This window comes from Chiloscyllium plagiosum, chromosome 11 (assembly GCF_004010195.1).
Source record: "Chiloscyllium plagiosum isolate BGI_BamShark_2017 chromosome 11, ASM401019v2, whole genome shotgun sequence".
In the NCBI taxonomy this organism is placed as follows: Eukaryota; Metazoa; Chordata; class Chondrichthyes; order Orectolobiformes; family Hemiscylliidae; genus Chiloscyllium; species Chiloscyllium plagiosum.
The window spans coordinates 29,117,053-29,139,847 of record NC_057720.1 but is presented as its reverse complement, the minus strand read 5'-3'; the positions used below and the strand labels follow the sequence as shown (position 1 = coordinate 29,139,847).

Genomic DNA, 22,795 nt, shown 5'->3' with positions numbered 1-22,795 from the left:
ATTTGCTATGGTGTGATTCTAAACCATATTCTAAGAACATTAATCAGAGGTTCTGGAAAACTAGTCCAGCACTGTTTATCATGACAGCACCACCTTCCCTACTCCGTTGGCCACTTGTCAAACTTGCTGGACAGAAAAGATATACCCACAAGGAAAATGTTAACAAAATTGCAAGTTTGCAGAAAAATGCAGACTTCCAAATATTTATTTAATAAGTTAGAATTGTTAATCATATGGATCAGTATGAACAAACAGAATTCACATTAAACAATGTTAAAATAGGAAAAGAACATCTGAACAAAAGGAAGTTTTCAGATGCAAATTTGAAATAATGTATTATGATTTCTATTTTTACTTTGCAATTAAATGAGTGTTCCTGCCCAGAATGGCATTTTGGTTCATTCGTAGTTGTCTTGAGGTGGTGGTGAGCTATCTTCTTAAACTACTTAAGACTAAGTGGTATAAGTACATTTAGTGCTATTAGAAATGGACTTCCAGGCTTTTGAACCAGTGACCGCAAAGGAACAATTCTGTTCCCATCTCAGCATGATGTGATTCTCGAGGGGTAATATTCAGGATGGTGGCATTCTCATGCATCTGCTGCCCTTCTTTGTGGTAGTAAAGGTTATTGATCAACAGCAACTTGCCAATTGCTGAAATGCATCTGGCTGAGGGCACACATTATTAATACAGTGTTGATTAGTTGCTTATTTGTCCATCGTCCCACACAACTAGATCTTGCAATACCCAGAATAATTTGACACCTCACTTTATCTTGACTGCAAAAGCTGTCATAAATTGCACTTTATTAGGTTGTAAAAATATCTGCACTTATTTGGAACTATTCAAAATAAAATGTCTTCATTATCTTCTACTAGAATTAGCTCAAGGTAATTTCAGCGCATCTCTGAAATTGTTTGGAAAATGACTGCCACGGCAAGTTACAACAGTGTCCTTTCATCTGAGAAGCCTAGTTTAGAGTGAACCTGACATACAGGATGTTCAGAGTCGAGAGTGTGATGCTGGAAAAGCACAGCCGGTCAGGTAGTATCCGAGAAGCAGGAGAATCAACGTTTTGGGCATAAGCCCTTCATCCTAATTCTCGACTCTGCTCTCCAGCATCTGCAGTCCTCACATTCTCCTCACAGGATGTTCAAAGGAACAATTTGACATTCTCAATATGCATATCAATATGCTAAACTCAAATCAAACACACGTACAAAGCACTTTTTAACATACTGTCCAATGGAATTATAATAACCATATAGTAATTTCAAATACTAAAACATATGATTAATTTTTCTCTATTGATTCAAAACTCTCGTCAAAGTAAGGAGCTAGAAGTCAATAAGTGCTTCATAAATACCTAGTGCCATCAAATGGAAGGAGAGTGGTTTGTGCTTGCAATTCCTCAATTGAGATGTTGAACTGAATGTTTTATCACAGGAAAGTCACTTCCATTGCACTTTAGCAGATTTCCTAGCATTAAATTACAAGGTAACTATGTCTTTAAAGCAGAAATTTTAAATATATTTAAGATGTACCCAACGAATACACAAAGAGCTGAAAGCTGAAAAGAGTCGAGGAATAAACATTTTCAGATTTGCAGATTACTAGTGGGTGCTGAAAGGATCAGTGCTTTGGACTCCGGTTCTTACAATCCATGTGAATGTCTGGGGTTGCTATTTAAATGAAAATCTTTGTTTAATAATGATTCAGATGAAGGACCATGTATAACATATTCAAGCTTCCTGACAATACAAAGCTAGGTGGGAAAGTAGGCCACAAGGAGGTCACAAAGAATATGCAAAGGGGTATGGTTAGATAAGTGAATGAGTAAGAATCTGGCAGATTGAGTACAATATAGGGAAATGCAAGGTTATTTGCCTTTGTAGAAATAGAAAGATTTTTGTGTTATGTAGTGGGAAACTATTGACTTTCAGCATTGGGGTTTTCTTGTACAACAAAAAGTTAACATGCAGGTGCAGCAAACAATTAAGGCAACAAATGGTGTTTTGTTCTTATTGCAAGAGGGTTGGATTATCAAGAGGAAGGAAGTTTTGCTGCAACTGTATATAGCTGTGTGAGATTATAGCTGAAATTGCATACAGTTAGTAAGTTTGCAGATGACACTAAAATTGGAGGTGTAGTGGACAGCGAAGAAGGTTACCTCAGATTACAACAGGATCTTGATCAGATGGGCCAATGGGCTGAGAAGTGGCAGATGGAGTTTAATTCAGATAAATGAAGGTGCTGCATTTTGGGAAAGCAAATCTTAGCAGGACTTATACAAAGTTTGAGAGAAAATTTGTAGCTCGGGTGCTCGTTGTTGTGGTTGTGTTCGCCGAGCTGGGAATTTGTGTTGCATACGTTTCGTCCCATGTCTAGGTGACATCCTTAGTGCTTGGGAGCCTCCTGTGAAGCGCTTCTGTGATCTTTCCTCTGGCATTTGTAGTGGTTTGAATCTGTCACTTCCGGTTGTCAGTTCCAGCTATCCTTAGTAGCCACACACGCAGATGACAAGCAACATGAGTTCTACTGGGACAACACTACTATTATAGGACACCCCAAACAGAGAACAGCCAGGGAATTCCTAGAGGCATGGCACTCATCCTCAGATTCAATCAATAACCACATTGACCTGGACCCAATTTACTGGCCACTGCAACGGACAGCTGGAACTGACAACCAGAAGTGACAGATTCAAACCACTACAAATGCCGGAGGAAAGATCACAGAAGCGCTTCACAGGAGGCTCCCAAGCACTGAGGATGTCACCTGGACAGGGAACGAAACGTCTGCAACACAAATTCCCAGCTTGGCGAACAGAACCACAACAGGACTTATACACTTAATGGTAAGGTCCTAGAGAGTGTTGCTGAACAAAGAGACCTTGGAGTGCAGGTTCTGAGCTCCTTGAAAGTGGAATGGCAGGTAGATAGGACAGTGAAGGCGGCTTTTGGTATGCTTTCCTTTATTGGTCAGAGTATTGAGTACATGAGTTGGGAGATCATGTTGCAGCTGTACAGGACATTGGTTAGGCCACTGTTGGAATATTGCATGCAATTCTGGTCCCCTTCCTATCAGAAAGATGTTGTGAAACTTGAAAGGGTTCAGAAAAGATTTATAAGGATGTTGCCAGGGTTGGAAGATTTGAGCTACAGGGAGAGGCTGTTTTCCCTGGAGCGTTGGAGGGGTGACCTTATAGAGGTTTACAAAATTATGAGGGGCATGGATAGGGTAAATAGGCAAAGTCTTTTCCCTGGGGTTGGGGAGTCCAGAACTAAAGGGCATAGGTTTAGGGTGAGAGAGGAAAGATATAAAAGAGACCCAAGGGGCAACTTTTTCACACAGAGGGTGGTAGGAGTATGGAATGAGCTGCCAGAGGAAGTGGTGGAGGCTGGTACAATTGCAACATTGAAAAGGCATTTGGATGGGTATATGAGGATATGGGCCGGGTGTTGGCTGGTGGGACTAGATTGAGTTGGGATATCTGGTCGGCCTGGATGGGTTGGACCGAAGGGTCAGTTTCCATGCTGTACATCTCTATGACTCTATGTCAGGTGGAAAGACACATTTTTTTAATAAGGGGGTGAAAATGAAGGTTCACCAAGTTGACTCCTGAAATGTGAGGATTGATCAATGATGAAATACTGTGCTGAATTAGCCAATGTCCTCTGGAAATTAGAAGAATGTTAAATGAAATATTTAAAAAGTATGAAAAAGTCTAACAGAATGGGTGCCCAAAAGCTGCTTTCTTAGCTAGGAATTCAGAGGAGAGGGAGATGACCATTTGGACAATGATGAAGAGAATGTCTTCCTCAGCGGGTTAAGAAGCTAACAAATTCTCCAAACAGGGACTGTTGATACTCAAGTTGTTGAGTATAGGCAATGCTAAGATTTTTGGATCAACAAATATGTGAATTAGGTACACAAGTGGAAATTAGGTTTCAGATCAACCACAGTCTTATTAAATGGCTGAGAAAGGTCAAGGAGGCATATAGTTCATTCCTGTTCCCATTTCTTATGCTTTAAGATTTTCAGAAAATGGAAAAACTTAATATTTAACACTTCGCTTGCTGTGTATTATGGAACTTTAATATCAACCATTACTTCACCACATTCAAGGTTCTAAACTTTATGCATTTCAATGAGGAGTTGCCACTCGTGGGTAATGGGGATGAGATGAGATCTTTGGTTGCTGCATGGATCATGTTGTTCCAGATAATGTTGTTCACAAAAACTGGTGAGCAAAAGCAGCAATATACAGTGTCAGTGCCAATCTTTTTGGGTCTATATCAAAGTTATATGCATTTATGTCTCATCCTCTTCTTCAAAGTTACATCTCTGCACTCTGGTTTCTCAAAGTTCCTCCCATTCCACATTGCTCAATCTCAGCTATGACTGACATGTGTTTGAAATCATTGGGTTTATGATTAAATGTCTCCACCAGATTGAAGATCTTTTCGCAATCCGTGGCATAAAAGAGTTGTGCTTCATTTGCTAGACACTGTGCCTCTTGTACATTCTGTAAGTCAGAAAACACAAAGTTCAGTAAATGCTACCATTAAGACTTTGCTTTTTCAATTGTAATGCTGTCAGTTGCTCCTTCCTTTTATACATTTTGTTGCATTGCAAAACCTACCCATCCTCTTTTTCCCATTAAAGAAGGGTTCAACCAGAGGTATTTCAGCAGGGCAAGTTTTACACATGTTCATTGTTCAGACTGGCAAAGTATTGTCGTTAACAAAGACAACTTTTTAAAAAAATTCTAACCTATAAATTTTTTGTAGTTTTAAAAAGAACACTTTTTGCCATTAATTTATATTAACTGTCACAACTGAAGAAATCAACAAGTGAACAAACGTCAAGCCCTCATGTTTTATTCTTAATCTTGAATTATGCTTTTCATTTCATTACACACAACAGTTTTGCTCGCATATTAAAACCAGTATGCTGTGGCACAGCATGCACTTGCATTATTGTCTGCTTCACTTGTTCTGATGTATACCCAGTCTCAGCTGGCATACAGGAATGTACATAGTAATGGTTAATAAAGTGCTTGACCACAGGAGGATGAGAAAGAAATTGAGTGCAAGTATTCCCTGAAGCTTCTTTCATGAGCATCCCAAGGTTACCTTAATACATTTTATGAAATTTTACATCAAGTGGTTATACCAATTGATTTTGTGTTGGAGGGATATATATTGTTGATACTATGCATCTCTTAAAGATAGCTGACAGTGCCATCTGTGGGAGATAACTGTTAAATCAGACAGAATTGAACAAGAGCACTTATTCGCACCTCATGATATATTTGAAAGTCAGTACAGCACCACTGATAAAGACTAACATTTTTAAAAAGAAATTGGTCATGGTATATGTTTTATCTTTTCAAAACAGAATGTACACAATGGTGAATACTACTTTTTAATGTAAAAGAACAGTGGTATTAATTTCTCTGTAACCCTGAAATAATAAACTCCAATATCAGTTTAGGATAATTCTAGCCCCAGTGTTTTCTCTATATTTACCTAACTCTATAACAATCAATGCTTAACAGCATACCTAGGAATGAGCTAATTGCCATATTTTCTGCATATTAAAAATATATTTCTTACCAGAAATGTTGTGTCTATTTCTGCAGTAAGTAGTACAATGCCCTTCTCCTTCTGCAGATCCGGGTAATGATAGATTATAAGCTGGCTTGGTGAATTTTCCCCCAAAGACTGAAAGCCAAGAAAAGAAAACATTGGGGAAAAAAAAAGGATTAAGAAGCTTGTCGTATATTGGTGGTCTGCAGACAAACAGCAGAACAAAAAACAAATTTAAAACAAAGGGAATTAGTGTGGCCATACTGATTTATTTTTAAACAGTGATACAGTACTGCATGCTCACCTAATTGCCTTCATCTAAGACTAATATTTTAAACTTAAAGAGAACAATTATAAAGGGCATAAAGATACCAGTGGATGAAACAAGTTGGGAAATCAGATTAAGGAATAGTCAGTACAGGTACAGTGGCAGCCATTTAAGGGACCAACTGGGATGTATAAAGAATGGCTCCAAGGGAAGGATATGTGGCTGACTAAGAAAGTTGAAGGCAGTACCAAATTGAAAGAAAATGTGTATAATTCCATAAAGAGGAGGCAGGTCAGAAGATTGGACAGAATTGAAAGAACAGCAAAGAACTACTCAAAGATTAATAAAAGGAAGCAAACTAGAAATATTTTGACAGATGGCAAGAGTTTCTCAAAGCATTTGTTTTTAATTGAAAAGAGCAAGTGAAGTGATCTTCGGTTCTACACAGAGCGAATCTCAGAATTAAATATAGACAGATATTAATATGAATGATGAATGAACTGATCGCATATTTTACATCCAATTTCACAACAGTAGACAGAAATTATCTCTTATCAATAATTATGATTCGGGGATGAAAACAAGGGAAGAACTAGAAAGTTACAAGTCACCAAGGAAAAGGGAAGGAGATAATTATTGGAACTAAAAGGTGACAACTTCCCAGATTTTGATGGGAATTCAGCCTAGGATCTTAATAAGAGGTAGGGGCTGACATAAGATTGGTTCATCTTTCTTTCACCAAAATACTCTAGATTTTGTAAAAGGTTCCATCAGATTTGACATAGTGTGTGTAACTAGTCTATTTCATAAAGGAAGGAGACAAGGCAGGAAACTATAGGCCAGTTAGCTTAACATCTACATTGGGAAAATGCTGAGATCTGTTATTCTGTGAATCGGATATATAACAAGCACTTAGAAACTTAATGTAATCAGGAACAGTCAACATGGTTCTGACAAGGGAAGTGGACAGAGCTGGCAGAACTAAAGGTGAAGAGGAATCTCGGTTCCCATAAATAACAAAATGTTAATATGTAGGTAGAACAAATTATTGGTAAAGCAAATTGTATGTTATCATTTATTGTAAGGAACATAAAAATAGGAATGTTTTGCTTCAATTGAATATTGATTTTCAGTATAGGATATGTGTGAGATCATATCTGGACTACTATGTTCATATTAATTTCCTCATTTAAGTAAGGATTGCACCGCGTTATAAGACAGAGAAAATTCTCTCAACCGATAGCTGAGGGATGGAGGTGGGGTTTATCTCAAGAAGGACGGTAGGACAGGATGGTTTGTTTCCACTGGCGTTCAGCGGAATGCCAGTCATATATATTTCAATAACATTCTAAGGATATTTGTCAGGGTAGATTCTGAATGGATGTTCTCTTGTGGGAGAGACAAGGAGGGAACACAGTTTAAGAATAAGGAGGCTTCCATGTAAGATATAGATTTTAAAGGGGACTTTATTTCTGAGTACTGAGTGGCTTTGGAATTCTTCTCACTAGAAAGCAGCAGAGGAAGGGTCATTGAACATTTTAAACAAGTAAATAGATTCTTGGCTAACAAGGGAAACAAATGTTATTGGCGTAGGCAGGAATGTGGAGTTGAGGCCATAATCAGATTAGCCATGAATGGCAGAGAAGGCTGATGAGATAAGTGGTCTACTCTTGCTCCCAATTAATATTTTAACTGTAATTGTTTTGTGCTGACCATCTAGCATGAGAGGTTGCAAATGCACAATGTAAATGCACTTTCGACCCTTCTTATGTGATATTTGATAATCATTGTATTAATCAGAGAGAAAGTTTAAAGCAATACCCCTTTTTAAAGTAACTAAATATAGAGGGAATTTGACAGCGGGTATAGATATCAAGACTAACTATTAACACATCAACACAAAAGAACTGCCAAGCCAGGTATGTTCCATCATGTTTACTGGCTGGAAGTTCTTGCCTACAGTTACATACCTGAATATTAATTAAAGAGGAAAAGTGAAGTTCAGTCGCAGACCACTGACCCACAAAGAACTCATAACCTGTTTGTCTTGGCAAAGCATACAAGAACTGGAACAGAACAGGATAGATATCAACACGTGGACTTTTCTGATAGATTTACTTTTTTTTTAACATGGACAAGTAATAATGTACAGCCTGGAATTCTGAATTTATACCAATAAATGATAAGCCTCACAGCTTCGAGGGGTGAAAACCTTGTAGAATTTAGGCAGCAACATTAGAACATTTTCTCTTTTGTCAGGTGATTCTTCAAAATATCAAATAAACTGGGAAAAAAAATCATAAATCTCTAAAGCTTTGAACCTGGACTGCAATACAGAGACGAAATGCAAAAGAGAAGTATAAAAAGAGAAAGTCAACCTTATTGTTCCCAGACAATATCTTGGACTCACTATCTGCTTAATTACTGGATAACAAGAGCATGATTTCCTATTTTGTACTAAGTAATTCATATATGTGAACACTGTTCCCACGTTTGGTGGGATTCTTCTGATTTATTCTATACATTTGGGCAAAATACAAAACAGGTGGCTTGAAGAAGATTCCAGTCTCCCACTCTAAATTTCTCCTAAAGTAGCTTTGAACAGTACTAATATGATTTATTCTTATTTGGATTTTGCCATTGTGTTCCTTTTCAGTTGTGTATACACTGTTCTTCCTCTGCCATTCAACCATCCCCAGGACATATTTCCTCATTTTCCAGGATCTCGAGAATGTGGATTTCTTCACTTTTCAGTTCCCCTCCTCCCACCACCCCCAACCTTCAAGTACTAATTTCGTTTATGCATCGCTATAGAAAATATTTCTCAGGAATAATCTGTTGAACCTATGATAAGTAGTAGATACTGCTGAATGTGGAACATTAGAAACAAAAAAAGGCTATTGCACCCCTGGAGTTAGCTCCACCATTCAAAAGACTATGGCTTCCTTACAACTCAAGGGGCCTTGATATTCTTACCTAACAAAAATAAATTTGTTAATTAATACTTTCAATAGGAGAGAATGACAGTTCCAGAGGCAAGCGGTATCAAATCAAAACTGAATTTTAGCTGCAAAGCAACATGGAGTAAAAGGACTCAAGATTCTCAGGGCAAGAGCCTCTGGAGGATTCAGTAGGTAAATTTAATCGTAACAAAAAAAACATAATCAGCATGTATGATAGAAACAGCAGATCAGTAAAAAGTGCCAGAAACGTAATGTTAAGTATGAGACATGTCTGTCAAATGCAAGGTTTTAAATACTTCTGCCTTCATGCTTGGGATGCGTTTCAACAACTGTTGTCACCAATTTACCAAATTAAATGCTTCCAAATCAGAAAAATACAAAACATAAACAACATTTGCACCAAACCAATATGCTTTCTTTCACAATTTCAACTTATCAGAGTCAAGTATCATTTTAAAATAAAGATGTCAACACGTTGACACTGAACAATACAGTTTACTCACAGTGGGGCATTGCTGAGATCTGCTGTGCATGAGATCAAATGTTGTACCCTTTCAGGAAACAAAAATCACAAAATATGTAAATACATTGCCAAAAATAATCAATCTTCATACATGAAGCTTAAATCTAAGCCATACTCACAGGAATTACAGCAGAGATGGTATTCTTCAGGGCAAAATACTGATTCCAAATCTGGAAAAAAAAGAAATTAATGTGATTGGAACATATTAAGGATATCTCCAAGGTTAAAACAGATTTTTGAACAAAGCAAATGCTCTTCCTCAAAACATACAACATTCTCTCCCAACAAAATCTATACCAGGAAACTGACACAATGGCACATCTGCACTAATCAGCTACATAGGCGAAACAAAAAATAAGTCAACAGGATATATACATTGGAAAAAAAAAGATTTTTCTTTATCTGCACAAGATGTAGGCAGGATAAAAATGTTTTCCCATGTAAAGGCAATGTTCCACATTTTGCAGTTATAATGATGGCAAAACTGTCAAATTTCACCATCATTACAAAACTGAAACTGACAGCAGCTGTGGCCTCTATACACGCAGTTACACGTGAAAATCTAGGAACTGCTGTCAGTGATGTCATGCTCCTTCACAAATATGCTATTGAATTCTCTACAGATTGAAATATTAGAAATCACTGCATCTGAAGTGAACTTCCAGATGTTAATTATTTATGTTGTAAATCGCTGAATGTGATTACATCTTGCCATTTGCCCTCGTGAGCCTGATCCACCATCTGACGAGAACCTGGCTGATATGACTGTGGCCTCAACTTCACCTCAAGTGTAGCTCAGTGGTTAGTATTGCTGTCTCACAGCACTAGGGACCTAAGTTCAATTCCAGCCTTGGGTGACTGTGCGGAGTTTACTCCCACCATCCACAGATGTGTTTAGGTGGATTGGCCAAGCTAAATTGCCCAGGAGCATCCAGAGTGGTGCAGACTAGGTGGTTTTGCCTTGGTAAAAACCCATGCAGAGTTATGGAGTGTCTCTGGGTGGGATGCTCTTCAGAGGATCGCTGCAGACTTGATGGGCTGAATGGTCTCTTTCTGGACTGTAGGAATTCCGTGATTCTACTTCCACACCCCCCCCTCCATATCTTATGAGTCTCTTATTAATCCAGAATAAAACTAATTCACCTTAAAATTATTCATGACACTACCTCCATTAGCTCAGGGGAAGAGAATTCTGAAGACCAATGTCCCCATTGATTTAAAAAAAAGCCTGTCTTAAATTACATTTTATTTATTTTTCAATAGATTTTTAAACTGTACCTAGCATCTCTAACGGGGGAGACATCCTCTCAGTATCCAGCCTGCCAATTCCCTTCAGGATCTCTCATGTTTCAATGCAGTGTAACAAGGTTTTTAATATTATACTAAGCCATAATTATTGAACAACCTTTTTACTCCTGAAAGACTAGTTTTATATTTGTTGAATGTGAAATTATCAACTATGAGAAAAACAAATTGCAAAGACTTAGTTTTATTTAAAAATTTCATCTTCCATCTTAATCTCATGTGTACGTCTCATTGTCTCATTCTCTGTCAAGTGATTGCCAAGTGAAGGAAGTGACTTTGCTTGCTTTCTGAGAAACTTTGACATGACTAGCTGCTTAGCTACTTGATGACATTACCATTACTGAAGGCTAATGATCCCCTATAGTGGATTTCAGAATTGAATTATAACGGGGAATGGTTAAAAACCACCCCACAAAGATAGCCAAATTTTTATGGGCAGCTTTCTTAGAGCTCAGTCCTAAATGGCGCCATTTTGTCACAATGTTATACCTGAGCTATACAATCTGAAAAGATTTGGATCCAGTCTGTGATGGATTAAAATTATCTCTGTTCAGGAGAAAGTAAGAACATTACACTTCTCTTGTAATCCTGAGCTACTTGCAGCTGCAATTCACTTAAGATTTTAGATTGCCTTCATTTAGATCATTAGAAAGAATGAATATTTGTTTTGTTTGTAAGTAGCAGCAGTTCCAGCTGTCACAAAATACGGCCTTGGAAATTTTAATTAACTCAGCAGTCAGAGTCTTTGGGTAGAGTTCCAAATTTCCACAGGTCTCTTATTTCACATCACACAAGGTTCAGATCAATATTTACAGTGCAACTTTACTGCTTCAATGTGAAACTGCTTCACAACATTACTAGAGTTGTAGTGAAAATGCACAAACACTTTCAATTTTTGTTGTAAGCTTGAAATTTGTTTTAAAGCTGCTGTTGTAAACATGTCAATACCTGTCTTTTAACTAAAACAAATCCAAACTTGGTACTTCCCACCTACTTGCCACTGCAGTTATGCTCACCTTGGTGCAAGCTGACAGCATCAAACAGATGAGGAAACTGGTGAAGGGCTTATTGCCCATCCATTCTCCTGCTCCTCAGATGCTACCTGACCTGCGGTGATTTTCTAACACCACATTTTTCGACTCTTATCTCCAGCATGTGCAGTCCTCACTTTCTCCCAGCATCAAATTGCATACCATTGAAGGCAGCTCACGTCACTGTACATCAGTACATGATGTCAAGCTACCACCTAACTGGTGTATAATGCAGTCCTGCAAATCCCACCCTCTAATATGGCAATATGGTATCAAGAAAAAAAACAGTAGAAACACAGCCCAAACTTAAATTCTCTTAGATTGTAGATCAGACAAATAATTATACAGCAACGAAAGAATTCAAGATATCGGACACCATAAGAGATGGAGGAAGCTTAGGCAGACGCCCAAGAATAAATGCACAAACAGAAGAAAGCTTAGCACTTCGCTACAGTTGGAAAATACTCAAGTGAAGTATCTCAGTTTCTCAACGATCAATATAAATCATTACCCTGAAACAAGCAAAAAAGTTAGGGATTGCAGGTTTCAAAAACAAACCTGGATGACGTACCAAGTGTATGAAGAGATACAATTTTGTAATGCTGCAGACAGCAAAGATTTCTAGCAACTTCCTGCAGAAACTAATGATAGGTGTGACGATCAAGTTTCAGCAGCTGTATATACAAACACTGACAAGAGAATGGATACAGATTAGCCTGTATTCAGAACATGAACAAAATTCCCGTGAATTTTGAGATGTTATCAAGTGAAATGGTGAGCAAAATTGGAGAGAAAACAGTGTTAGGATAACTATCCATGAAAGGAGTGGATTCGCAGTTGTACAGTTGAGCCAATGGCAATATTCAAAAGAAGAATTGAGCAAGACATCAATTCCCCAAAGGGGTATTCAAAATAAAAGGATGGCCAGTTGAAGGCAACTTGAAAGTACTTCTGAGCAAAGTTTGTAGTTTTTGACCAGAAGGATTAAATAAAGAAAATGTCTTCCCATCTGGATAAAACCAAAGTACTGGAGAAACTCAGCAAATGGTGCATCTATGGAGAAAGGAGCAGAGTTAACATTTCAAGTTCAGAACACCTCTTCTTTAGAGCTGAAAACGGCTGAAAAATAACTAATATGTTGTTGACAAAGGGGAAAGAAGATGGAATGTAAAACTGGTGAGGATGCCTCAACCAAAAGACAAAGAAATGCTGATGATAATAAAGGGATAATCTTGATAGAACATAGAACATTACAGCGCAGTACAGGCCCTTCAGCCCTCGATGTTGCGCCGACCTATGAAACCAATCTGAAGCCCATCTAACCTACACTATTCCATTCTCGTCCATATGCTTATCCAATGACCATTTAAATTCCGGTAAAGTTGTCGAGTCTGTAGCTGTTGCAGGCAGTGCGTTTCACTCCCCTACTACTCTCCGAGTAAAGAAACTACCTCTGACATCTGTCCTATATTTATCACCTCTCAATTTGAAGCTATGCCCCCTTGTGTTAGCTATCACCATCCTCGGAAAAAGGCTCTCACTGTCCACCCAATCTAACCCCCTGATTAACTTATATATCTCAATTAAGTCACCTCTCAACCTTCTCTCTAACGAAAACAGCCTCAAGTCCCTCAACCTTTCTTCGTAAGACCTTCTCTCTACACCAGGCAACATCCTAGTAAATCTCCTCTGAACCCCTTCCAAAGCTTCCACATCCTTCTGTTATGGACGAGGCCAGACCACTCAAAACATTCTTAAGCAGGCAGCCCAATCCATAACTTTGCAATTTGTTTTGGTAAGTGTACAGTGGGAATTATCTGGGTTAAGCTAGCTAGGTTGACTACCAGGTTTTAAAACAGACAAAAATTTATTCACAAAATTACACAATGAAACACAAAGAACAGAATAAAGAATGCCTACAGAACTCAGTCTATCCAAACTTAACTGTGCTGTTCCGAATATACACAATAGTCCAAATATGCAAACGCCCTTAAAAACCAGTAAACAAATGGAACAAGAGAGAGAGGAAGAAGAGAGGAGAGAGAAAGAAGAGAGGAGAGAGAGAAGAGAGAGTCCACATAGCTCATGGAACTGCTCAGCTAGAGAGCTGACCACTCCCCTTTCATTATACAGGTCACTTCTAAAATATGATCAATTTGGCCTGAAGTCTCATCTGTTTACATATGACCAAAAGGTCTCTCAATACCCTTTACTCGATACCAAACTAGGCTAATCAGATCTGGGAGTGGTTTACTACATTGAGAAAAATCAAGGACATAATATCCTTGAGAAAAGGAACAGTATTTAGAAAAAAGGAACCAAATTTGTGACACTTCCTATAATGCGGTGACCAGAACTGCACACAATACTCCAAGTGTGACTACACGAGAGCTTTGTACAGCTGCAGCATGACCTCATGGTTCTGAAATGCAATCCCTTTACTAATAAAAGCTAACTGTATGCCTTCTTCACAACCCGATCAACCTGGGTGGCAACTTTGAGGGATCTATGTACATGGACACTGAGATCTCTCTGTGCTCATCTACACTATGAAGAATCTTACTATTCGCTCAGTACTCTGTTACACCTTCCAAAGTGATTCACCTCATACTTTTCTGCATTAAACTCCATTTGCCACCTCTCAGCCCAGTTCTGCAGCATATCCCTCTGTAACCTACAATACCCTTTGGCACGATCCACAACTGTACTGACCTTACTGTCATCCACAAATTTACTAACCCATCCTTCTAAGCCCTCATCCAGGTAGTTTATAAAAACAACCAACAGCAGTGACCCCAAAACAGATCCTTGTGGTACTCTAGTAACTGAACTCCAGGATGAACATTTTCCATCAACCACCATCCTCTAACACCTCTTTTGCATCTCTTTAATGATTTCTGTGGATAGTCAAAAATAGGTTTACTTCACTGGGAGGGGAGATGTGGGGAAGGGTGCAACCAAAATCGAGGGCAGTGTTCACTTAGTGGTTGAACTCAATATTGAGACCGGAAGTCGTAAAATACCAAGGTGGAAACTCAGTGTTGTCCCTCCAGCTTACGTTTGGGCCTCGCTGAAACACTGCAGCAGGCCTTGGATGGAAATGTTGACATAAGAGCAAGAGGGTAGATGAAAATGACAAGCAACTGGAAAAAAACTTTCCTACAGACAGAGCAGAGGTTTTCCACAAATCGGTCACTCAGTCTGTGTTTGGACATGCCAATACAGTAAAAATTGCACTGGGAGCAGCGAATGCAGCAGACTTCATTGATGGTAGTAACAGTAAATCACGCTTCACTGTGAGGAGGGGAGCAGCAAAAGAACAAGTGTTACATCTTCTATGATTAAATGCAAAGTGCCATGGTGGAGAGACTATCAGGGTAGAAAATAAGGAGGAGGGAAATCCTATTGCTGATCTGGGAGAGAGCAGACGAGGTGAGGGCAGAAAAGCAAGTGAGTCAGACTTGGCTGAAGGACCTCTGAACTATGGTGAGGATCGGGGAATCCTCAGTTAAGGAAAGAGGACTTGTCTTAAAAATATTTCTGTGGAAGGTGACATTTTGGAACAGAAATGACACAGATGGAAAATCTCTGAGAATGGAATAGAGCCTTTACAGAAAGCAGGGTATGAGGAAGTGCAGTAAAGGAAACTGGGAATTGAAGGGTTTGTACTAGTGGCATCTTCAGAAATTGAAACAATGTAGTCAAGGAAGGGAAGAGTCAGAGATGGGGCAGCTGAAGATATCCATCCCTGATATGTTTAGATTACACATTAGTGATGCTGAAATCAGATCACAAAGTGATATTGCAATGATTCATTCTGGTCTAACCAGCCTTGTTCAAACACTGGATTGCTCTCTAAACAAGCCCTCAAGGAGAGCATGAATGAAAAAAAAGAATAATGTGTGGATGATTGGTGGATACCAGATATTCAGCAAGGGGTTACAGCATCCAAACATTCAAGTTCCTTTAAGCTTAAACCAGAACCAGAAGGACAGCTCGTTATTTTTTATTTGTTTAATTAGTTAATTGGCGGATTTTGTGATGGATCTTTTAAAAAAAGAATAAAAAACAAGTTCTTCACAGTGAGGTGTTGGCTTAGGAAAAGGAAAGAATTCCAGAATAAATGTGCAAACTGGAGTTTGTGTTACACTACAGATTCACAATCGCACCTATATCTCAGTCTTTTGCTGCCTAATTCAACACAGAGATAGTCAGTCTGTGAAACAAAGGGCTACAGTAACAGAAATCCTGTGTCAATTGTTTTGTAAAGTCTAGGTGGAAATGGGAACAGAGATGAGAGTCAAATCATTTTTAAAAAAAGAGTAATGTGCCCAGTGCACCTGATGGCACAGATAATGATTATTTGTGGAATGATGGTTGATGGCTACAGGAAAATGATGATATCATTCAAGATGCAGATTGAGACTCAGTAGTCTATTCTAAAGTCGAAAAATGTGTTTTTTGCTTTTGCACTTCTGCTAAGTATTATTCTACTCTCTACTGTTACTGTGAAAGAATTGAATGAAATAGTGTCTAGGCTTCTGTTTTTGATGAATCTGACAAATTTCTATAGCACAGTGAACTAAATGTCATGGAGGTCATTATTTTATATAAGTAAATATGTAATAATAAAATACCTTTGACTCCTTTAGTACTATGTTTGGCAGGAGGTTGATGGGAATAACCTTCAATGTGATAACACTGATAGCAGAACAATGGGAGGGGAGGGGATTTGAACATTTCAAAATGTTACTCAAGTATAAGTCGACTGTACACTTTGACTAAAAAAATTAAGTCTTAGAAACACTCCTTTTACATTAGTACATATTGTATTTGTTAATGGCAGAGCAATGTTTTCTTCTATCAAACAGACAAAATAAAACATACACAATCTTGGTCCAATGAGCCTGCTTTAACTTTCAGAAGCTGAACATTTTGTTGATCCTTTAAAACTCTATTTCCTTCCATAATGGGGTTGAATTGATAACAGTCAGGTGCCAGATTTCAGATTGCTTAGAAACTCTAGCTTTTATCGATTGAATATTGAATTTTGTTCTCTTGTGTATTTTCACAAAAATGTTAAAAGTTGTATTTTATTATAAGAAGTACAAAGCTTCTTTGTTAATGGCAAAGCAAGTAAGATGCTTTCATTAAGTAATTGGTATTTAGTTTTCTTAAGAAAATCTAAATTCTTAAATACTTACCTGTCTGATTTCATCTGCAGTCTTTTCTTTCATCATATCCAAATTTAGGATGGACTGAAGGGTCTGAAAGAAAAACAAAAACAAACAAACTTCTGACAAATCAACTCAAAATGAAAGTAATTAAGGCAACTGAAGATAGAAAGCTAATTTATATTAGTTTGAAGAAGTAATTGCTACCAATTATTTTTTTTAAGAAGTAGTGAAAGCTATATTTCTCACGAAACCATCTTTATCTTTCCTCCCTGAAATGTATACTAGTTCCATGGTTTGTGGCACAGAGTGATCCATCTAAAAATAATTGCTGGTTTATAAACAAATTCCACTAAGTTTCTTTTTTAATTCTTTCATGGATGTAGGCTACTGGTACACTAGAGTTGAGAGAATGTTTGAACCTTCTTTTGGATAGCAATTCACTTCTATTTACTGTGGAGGGAGGAAAATTCCAACATCTACATTATTTGCATATTTATGAGGTGTTCAATATACTGAGATAAATAACTATAGAATTAGCATTGATTCAACTTAATCCAATTTAAGTTTACAATTGCAAAATCATTTTAATCTAATTTGCACAAGATTCTTTTGCATTATTCTGTAAGGACAAGTGGTAATCTGTCAATTTCACTAAACAGAGCTAAAATATTACAAAGCAGAACTGTGAAACATTCAATAGTTAATGGTTAATCTCATGGTTCAAACATATATGACAGCAATAAGTATATTTCTCTGTCAAACTGAATACTTTTAATGTTCAATAAAATAGACACCCTTACCTTGTCCTTACTGAAACCAATTTTCTTTCCAGTGGCTCTTTCACCCAGTCTTTTTGACTATGAAAGAAAAATCAACAATAAATCTCAAATACAACCAGGATCTGGATCTCCCAGGATCCAGCACTTTTTAAATACGTATATTTGACAAAGATACCAGTGGACGGGGGCAGCACAGTGGCTCAGTGGTTAGCACTGCTGCCTCACAGCACGAGGGTACCAGGTTTGATTCCAGCCTCGGGTGACTGTCTGTGTGAAGTTTGCACATTCTCCGTGTCTGCGTGGGTTTTCTCCGGGTGCTCCGATTTCCTCCCACAGTCCAAAGATGTGTAGATCAGGTGAATTGGCCACGCAAAATTGCCCCATAGTGTTAGGTCAATTAGTCAGAGGGAAATGGGTCTGGGTGAGTTACTCTTCAGAGAGTCGGTGTGGACTGGTTGGGCCGAAGGGCCTTTTTCCACACTGTAGGGAAGTTAATCTAATCTACTCTGCTGCTCAAATCTAGACATCTAGCCCTTTAATTAAAAGACACTTGCAAATAATTCCTTGAGAATAAACAGTGGTTTAATTTCACACTTACAAATAATTCCTTGAGAATAAACAGTGGTTTAATTTCACACTTGCAAATGATTCCTTGAGAATAAACAGTGGTTTAATTTCACACTTTCGAATTACTGACACATTCCACTGAAAAATAATTTAAACTCAAAGAGCATGTAACAAAGCATTGCAAAGTAATTTGCACATAAAGTATTCTTGTATTCAAAAACAAGTCATTCTAAAAGGTAATTTTCATGCATGAAGTCTGTCTTGTATTGAAGAACTCTGGTGCAGATGAGACTGTGTATGGGGTATAAGCAGGTAGGGAAAGAGTTAAGTTCTGAGTTTTAAGGAACAAGAGGTTCAGCTGAGCATGACTCAGACCTGATAAGAACGTGCTGTTAACAATGGGGTGCTGGAGGCAAGGGTAATGGGTTAACAAGGTGGAAAAGCATTCATTATGTAGAACCATTTAACAATATTGGAAACATTCAGTATGTACGGTCAGTTTAACAAGGTGAAAGGCATTCATTATGTGAAGGTTAAGAACACTCATTGTGTAACAGCAGGTGGCTTAATCTTTGCTATTGACACTTGCTAATTGTAACGGTCACCCAATCAATATTTGTGTTGCCTTATTGGATGCTCCTCCCTGAAAAATGACTATATAATTCATTAAGAAACTGCTGTTTGAGAGAGAAGACCGGGAACCCATGTCCCTGTGCACATGGATGATCGCTCGATTTCCCTCCAGGGCTCAGAATAAATGTGAAGGAGGTAAAACTGTGCCTCCGAGCGTTTTGCTTTGACTGCGGGGGGAACGGGATGACACAGGTCCAGAATTGGTACATTAGATTAGATTACTTACAGTGTGGAAACAGGCCCTTTGGCCCAACAAGTCCACACCGACCCGCCGAAGCGCAACTTACCCATTCCCCTACATGTACCCCTTTATCGAACACTACGGGCAATTTAGCATGGCCAATTCACCTGACCTACACATCTTTGGACTGTGGGAGGAAACCGGAGCACCCGGAGGAAACCCACGCAGACACGGGGAGAATGTGCAAACTCCACACAGTCAGTCGCCTGAGTTGGGAATTGAACCCGGGTCTCTGGTGCTGTGAGGCAGCAGTGCTAACCACTGTGCCTATAATGCAAAGTGACTAATGGACGAAACTGTTTTGTCTTTCTCTGTCCTGATGTAACAACTAAACTGTGCCTGCTAGTTGGTCTATGAAAGCCTGTGAACCATCCAAATAGTTATTTATGAAAAACATTTAAATTTAACCTCAACAAAAGTAATTGTATTACAATATAGTTTAAGCTGCATTGATTTCCATTAGAGGACCTAATTTGGAAGATTTTCTCCGAAATCAATAATAATAGACCTACATTTTACGTTGACAATAATGTCTAATTGCTCAACATTATCATGAAGTAAAACACATAACAACTTCCGATCCAAACACATACAATTGAATGCAGAAATCCTGAAGTCGAAGTGACTCTGCTCCTTTATAGGCTGTATCCATGTAAGGATGTGAAGTTACAGTCACTACCCATCAGGTAGACGTGAAACACATAATAAAGTTAGGACCACTGCATTCCGATACAAATAATTTTCTAAAAAGGTGTTAAATCATAACTTTGTCCAACAATCTCTACAGCATTGAAAATTTTATTTTACAAGTCTTGAGAACTGAACTAGATTTAGGTGCTGGAGGTGATTTCCTCAAATTCCAGGGGCAGCAATTACTGTTTCATTTGCTGTTGCATTGATTTGGAACTTTGGGAAAAAAAAAGTCAAAACAACAGCAGTTTTAAAAGGGAGAAGAACAGACAAAGGAAGCACATGGTGAGGACAGTGCAGGAGAGAGAGAGAGAGAGAGAGAGAGAGAGAGAGAACCTGCATAGTTACTGCCTTTCCTGTTTTTGAATTCATGGGCCGCTGGACATCGGAGTGCATTTGGGAAAATTAACAAACTGTGAATTTCACAACTAATCTTGGAGGAACCTGTTTGGCCAAAGTTCACAACACAGAACAAGATAAATTAATTGTTGTTTTAAGTCTGTCCAAGAGAAAGGCTGCATTAGTGAGTACAGTGGGTTCTTTCTTGATTATGTGTTTTTGGAGATAAGTCACTTGATTAAACTCAAAATATAAGCCACAGCTATTATGGTGCAGTGTTTTGTAGAGGAATAAGATGGTGTTATTTTCTGGGTCTGTAGATTGTAAAGGAGCAAAAATGGCCTTTGAAATGATATGTACTTCTTGTCAGATGTGGGAGTTTAAAGGGAGTTTAAGGGTTACTGTGGATTATATCTGCCATAAATGCTGTTGGATGCGAATCTTATCATATAGAGTGGATCGGTTGGAAAGACAGATAGAAGCGATGAGGAATTTGCAACAGCAACAGGATATGATGGATGGCAGTTATGGGGGGGGGATGTCTCAGACACAGTCATATAGATGGGTTAACTCCCTGAAGGGTAAGAGAGGTAGCCACCTAGGGCAGGAGTTTTTTGTGGGTATACCCATTTCAAACAGGTATGCTGTTTTGGAAAATGTAGGGGGTGATGGATTCTCTGGGGAAATAGCATGAACAGCCAAGTTTCTGGTATTGAGACTGGCTCTAATGCAACGAGGGGTACGTCGGCTTCCAAGAGATCAATTGTGTTAGGGGATTCTGTAGTCCGAGGTACAGACGTTTCTGTGGCCAGCAGAGAAATAGCAGAATGGTGTGTTGTTTCCCTGGTGCCAGGATCAAGGATGTCTCACAAAGGGTACAGAATGTTCTCACGGGGGAGAGGGGCCAGCAAGAGGTCATTGTCCACATTAGAAACAATGATACAGGAAGGGAAAAGGTTGAGATTCTGAAAGGAGATTACAGAGAGTCAGGCAGTAATTTAAAAAGGAGATCCTCAAGTAATATCTGGATTACTCCCAGTGCTACGAGCTAGTGAGGGCAGGAATAGGAGGACAGAGCAGATGAATGCATGGATGAGGAGCTGGTGTAAGGGAGAAGGATTCACATTTTTGGATCATTGGAATCTCTTTTAGGATAGAAGTGACCTGTACAAGAAGGACGGATTGCACCTAAATTGGAAGGGGACTAATATACTGGCAGGGAATTTGCTAGAACTGCTTGGGAGGATTGGGCGGGGAGGGGGGGGGCGGTGTCCCAGGAGATAGTGAGGAAAGAGATCAATCTGAGACTGGTACAGTTGAGAACAAAAGTGAGTCAAACAGTCAGGGCAGGCAGAGACAAGGTAGGACTTATAAATTAACCTGCATTTATTTCAATGCAAGGGGCCTACCAGGGAAGGCAGATGAACTCAGGACATGGTTAGGAACATGGGACTGAGATATCATAGCAATTACGGAGACATGGCTGCTTAATGTTCCAGAATATAAATGCTACAGGAAGGATAGAAAGGGAGGCAAGAGAGGAGGGAGAGTGGCATTTTTGATAAGGGATAGCATTACAGCTGTGCTGAGGGAGGATATTCCTGAAGTTATTTGGGTGGAACTGAGAAATAAGAAAGGGATGATCCCCTTATTGGGATTGTATTAAATACCCCCTAATAGTCAGAGGGAAATTGAGAAACAAACTTGTAAGGAGATCTCAGCTATCTGTAAGAATAATAGGGTAGTTATGGTCAGGGATTTTAACTTTCCAAACATTGACTGGGACTGCCATAGTGTTAAAGGTTTAGATGGAGGGGAATTTCTTAAGTGTGTACAAGACAATTTTCCAATTCAGTATGTGGATGCACCGGCCAGAGAAGGTGCAAATCTTGACCTACTCTTGGGAAATAAGGCAGGGCAGGTGACTGAGGTGTCAGTGGGGGAGCACTTTGGGGCCAGCGACCATAATTTTATTCGTTTTAAAATAGTGATGGAAAAGGATAGACCAGATCAAAAGTTGAAGTTCTAAATTGGAGAAAGGCCAATTTTGACGGTATTAGGCAAGAACTTTCGAAAGCTGATTGGAAGCAGATGTTCGCAGGTAAAGGGACGGCTGGAAAATGGGAAGCCTTCAGAAATGAGATAATGAGAATCCAGAGAAAGTATATTCCTGTCAGGGTGAAAGGGAAGGCTGGTAGGTATAGGGGATGACTAAAGAAATTGAGGTTTTGGTTAAGAAAAAGAAGGAATCATATGTCTGGTATAGACAGGATAGATCGAATGAATCCTTAGAAGAGTATAAAGGAAGTAGGAGTATACTTAAGAGGGAAATCAAGAGTGCAAAAAGGGGAAATGAGATAGCTTTGGCAAATAGAATTAAGGAGAATCCAAAGGGTTTTTACAAATATATTAAGGACAAAAGGGTAACTAGGGAGAGAATAGGGCCCCTCAAAGATCAGCAAGGTGGCCGTTATGTGGAGCCACAGAAAATGGGGGAGATACTAAATGAATATTTTGCATCAGTATTTACTGTGGAAAAGGATATGGAAGATACAGACTGCAGGGAAATAGATGGTGACATCTTGCAAAATGCCCAGATTACAGAGGAGTAAGTGCTGGAGTCTTGAAACGGTTAAGGTGGATAAATCCCCAGGACCTGATCAGGTGTACCCGAGAACTCTGTGG

General features: G+C 38.8%; 1 protein-coding gene across 3 annotated transcripts in view; it reads right to left on the bottom strand.

Moving 5' to 3' along the window:
- Nucleotides 1-4,076: 4,076 nt before the first annotated feature.
- The window catches only part of atpaf1 (ATP synthase mitochondrial F1 complex assembly factor 1), a 28,725-nt gene continuing 10,006 nt past the window's right edge, over nt 4,077-22,795 (bottom strand). For 2 of the 3 annotated variants that reach the window (XM_043698971.1, XM_043698973.1), the window contains 7 exons: nt 17,662-17,718; nt 16,889-16,951; nt 9,468-9,518; nt 9,329-9,376; nt 7,833-7,928; nt 5,622-5,729; nt 4,077-4,528 (listed from right to left, as the gene is read on the bottom strand). In XM_043698971.1, coding sequence (XP_043554906.1) covers nt 4,340-4,528; nt 5,622-5,729; nt 7,833-7,928; nt 9,329-9,376; nt 9,468-9,518; nt 16,889-16,951; nt 17,662-17,718 — 612 coding nt within the window. In that variant the 3' untranslated portion in view covers nt 4,077-4,339. The remainder of the gene's footprint in view (nt 4,529-5,621; nt 5,730-7,832; nt 7,929-9,328; nt 9,377-9,467; nt 9,519-16,888; nt 16,952-17,661; nt 17,719-22,795) is intronic. The other variant, XM_043698972.1, reaches the window with a different exon arrangement.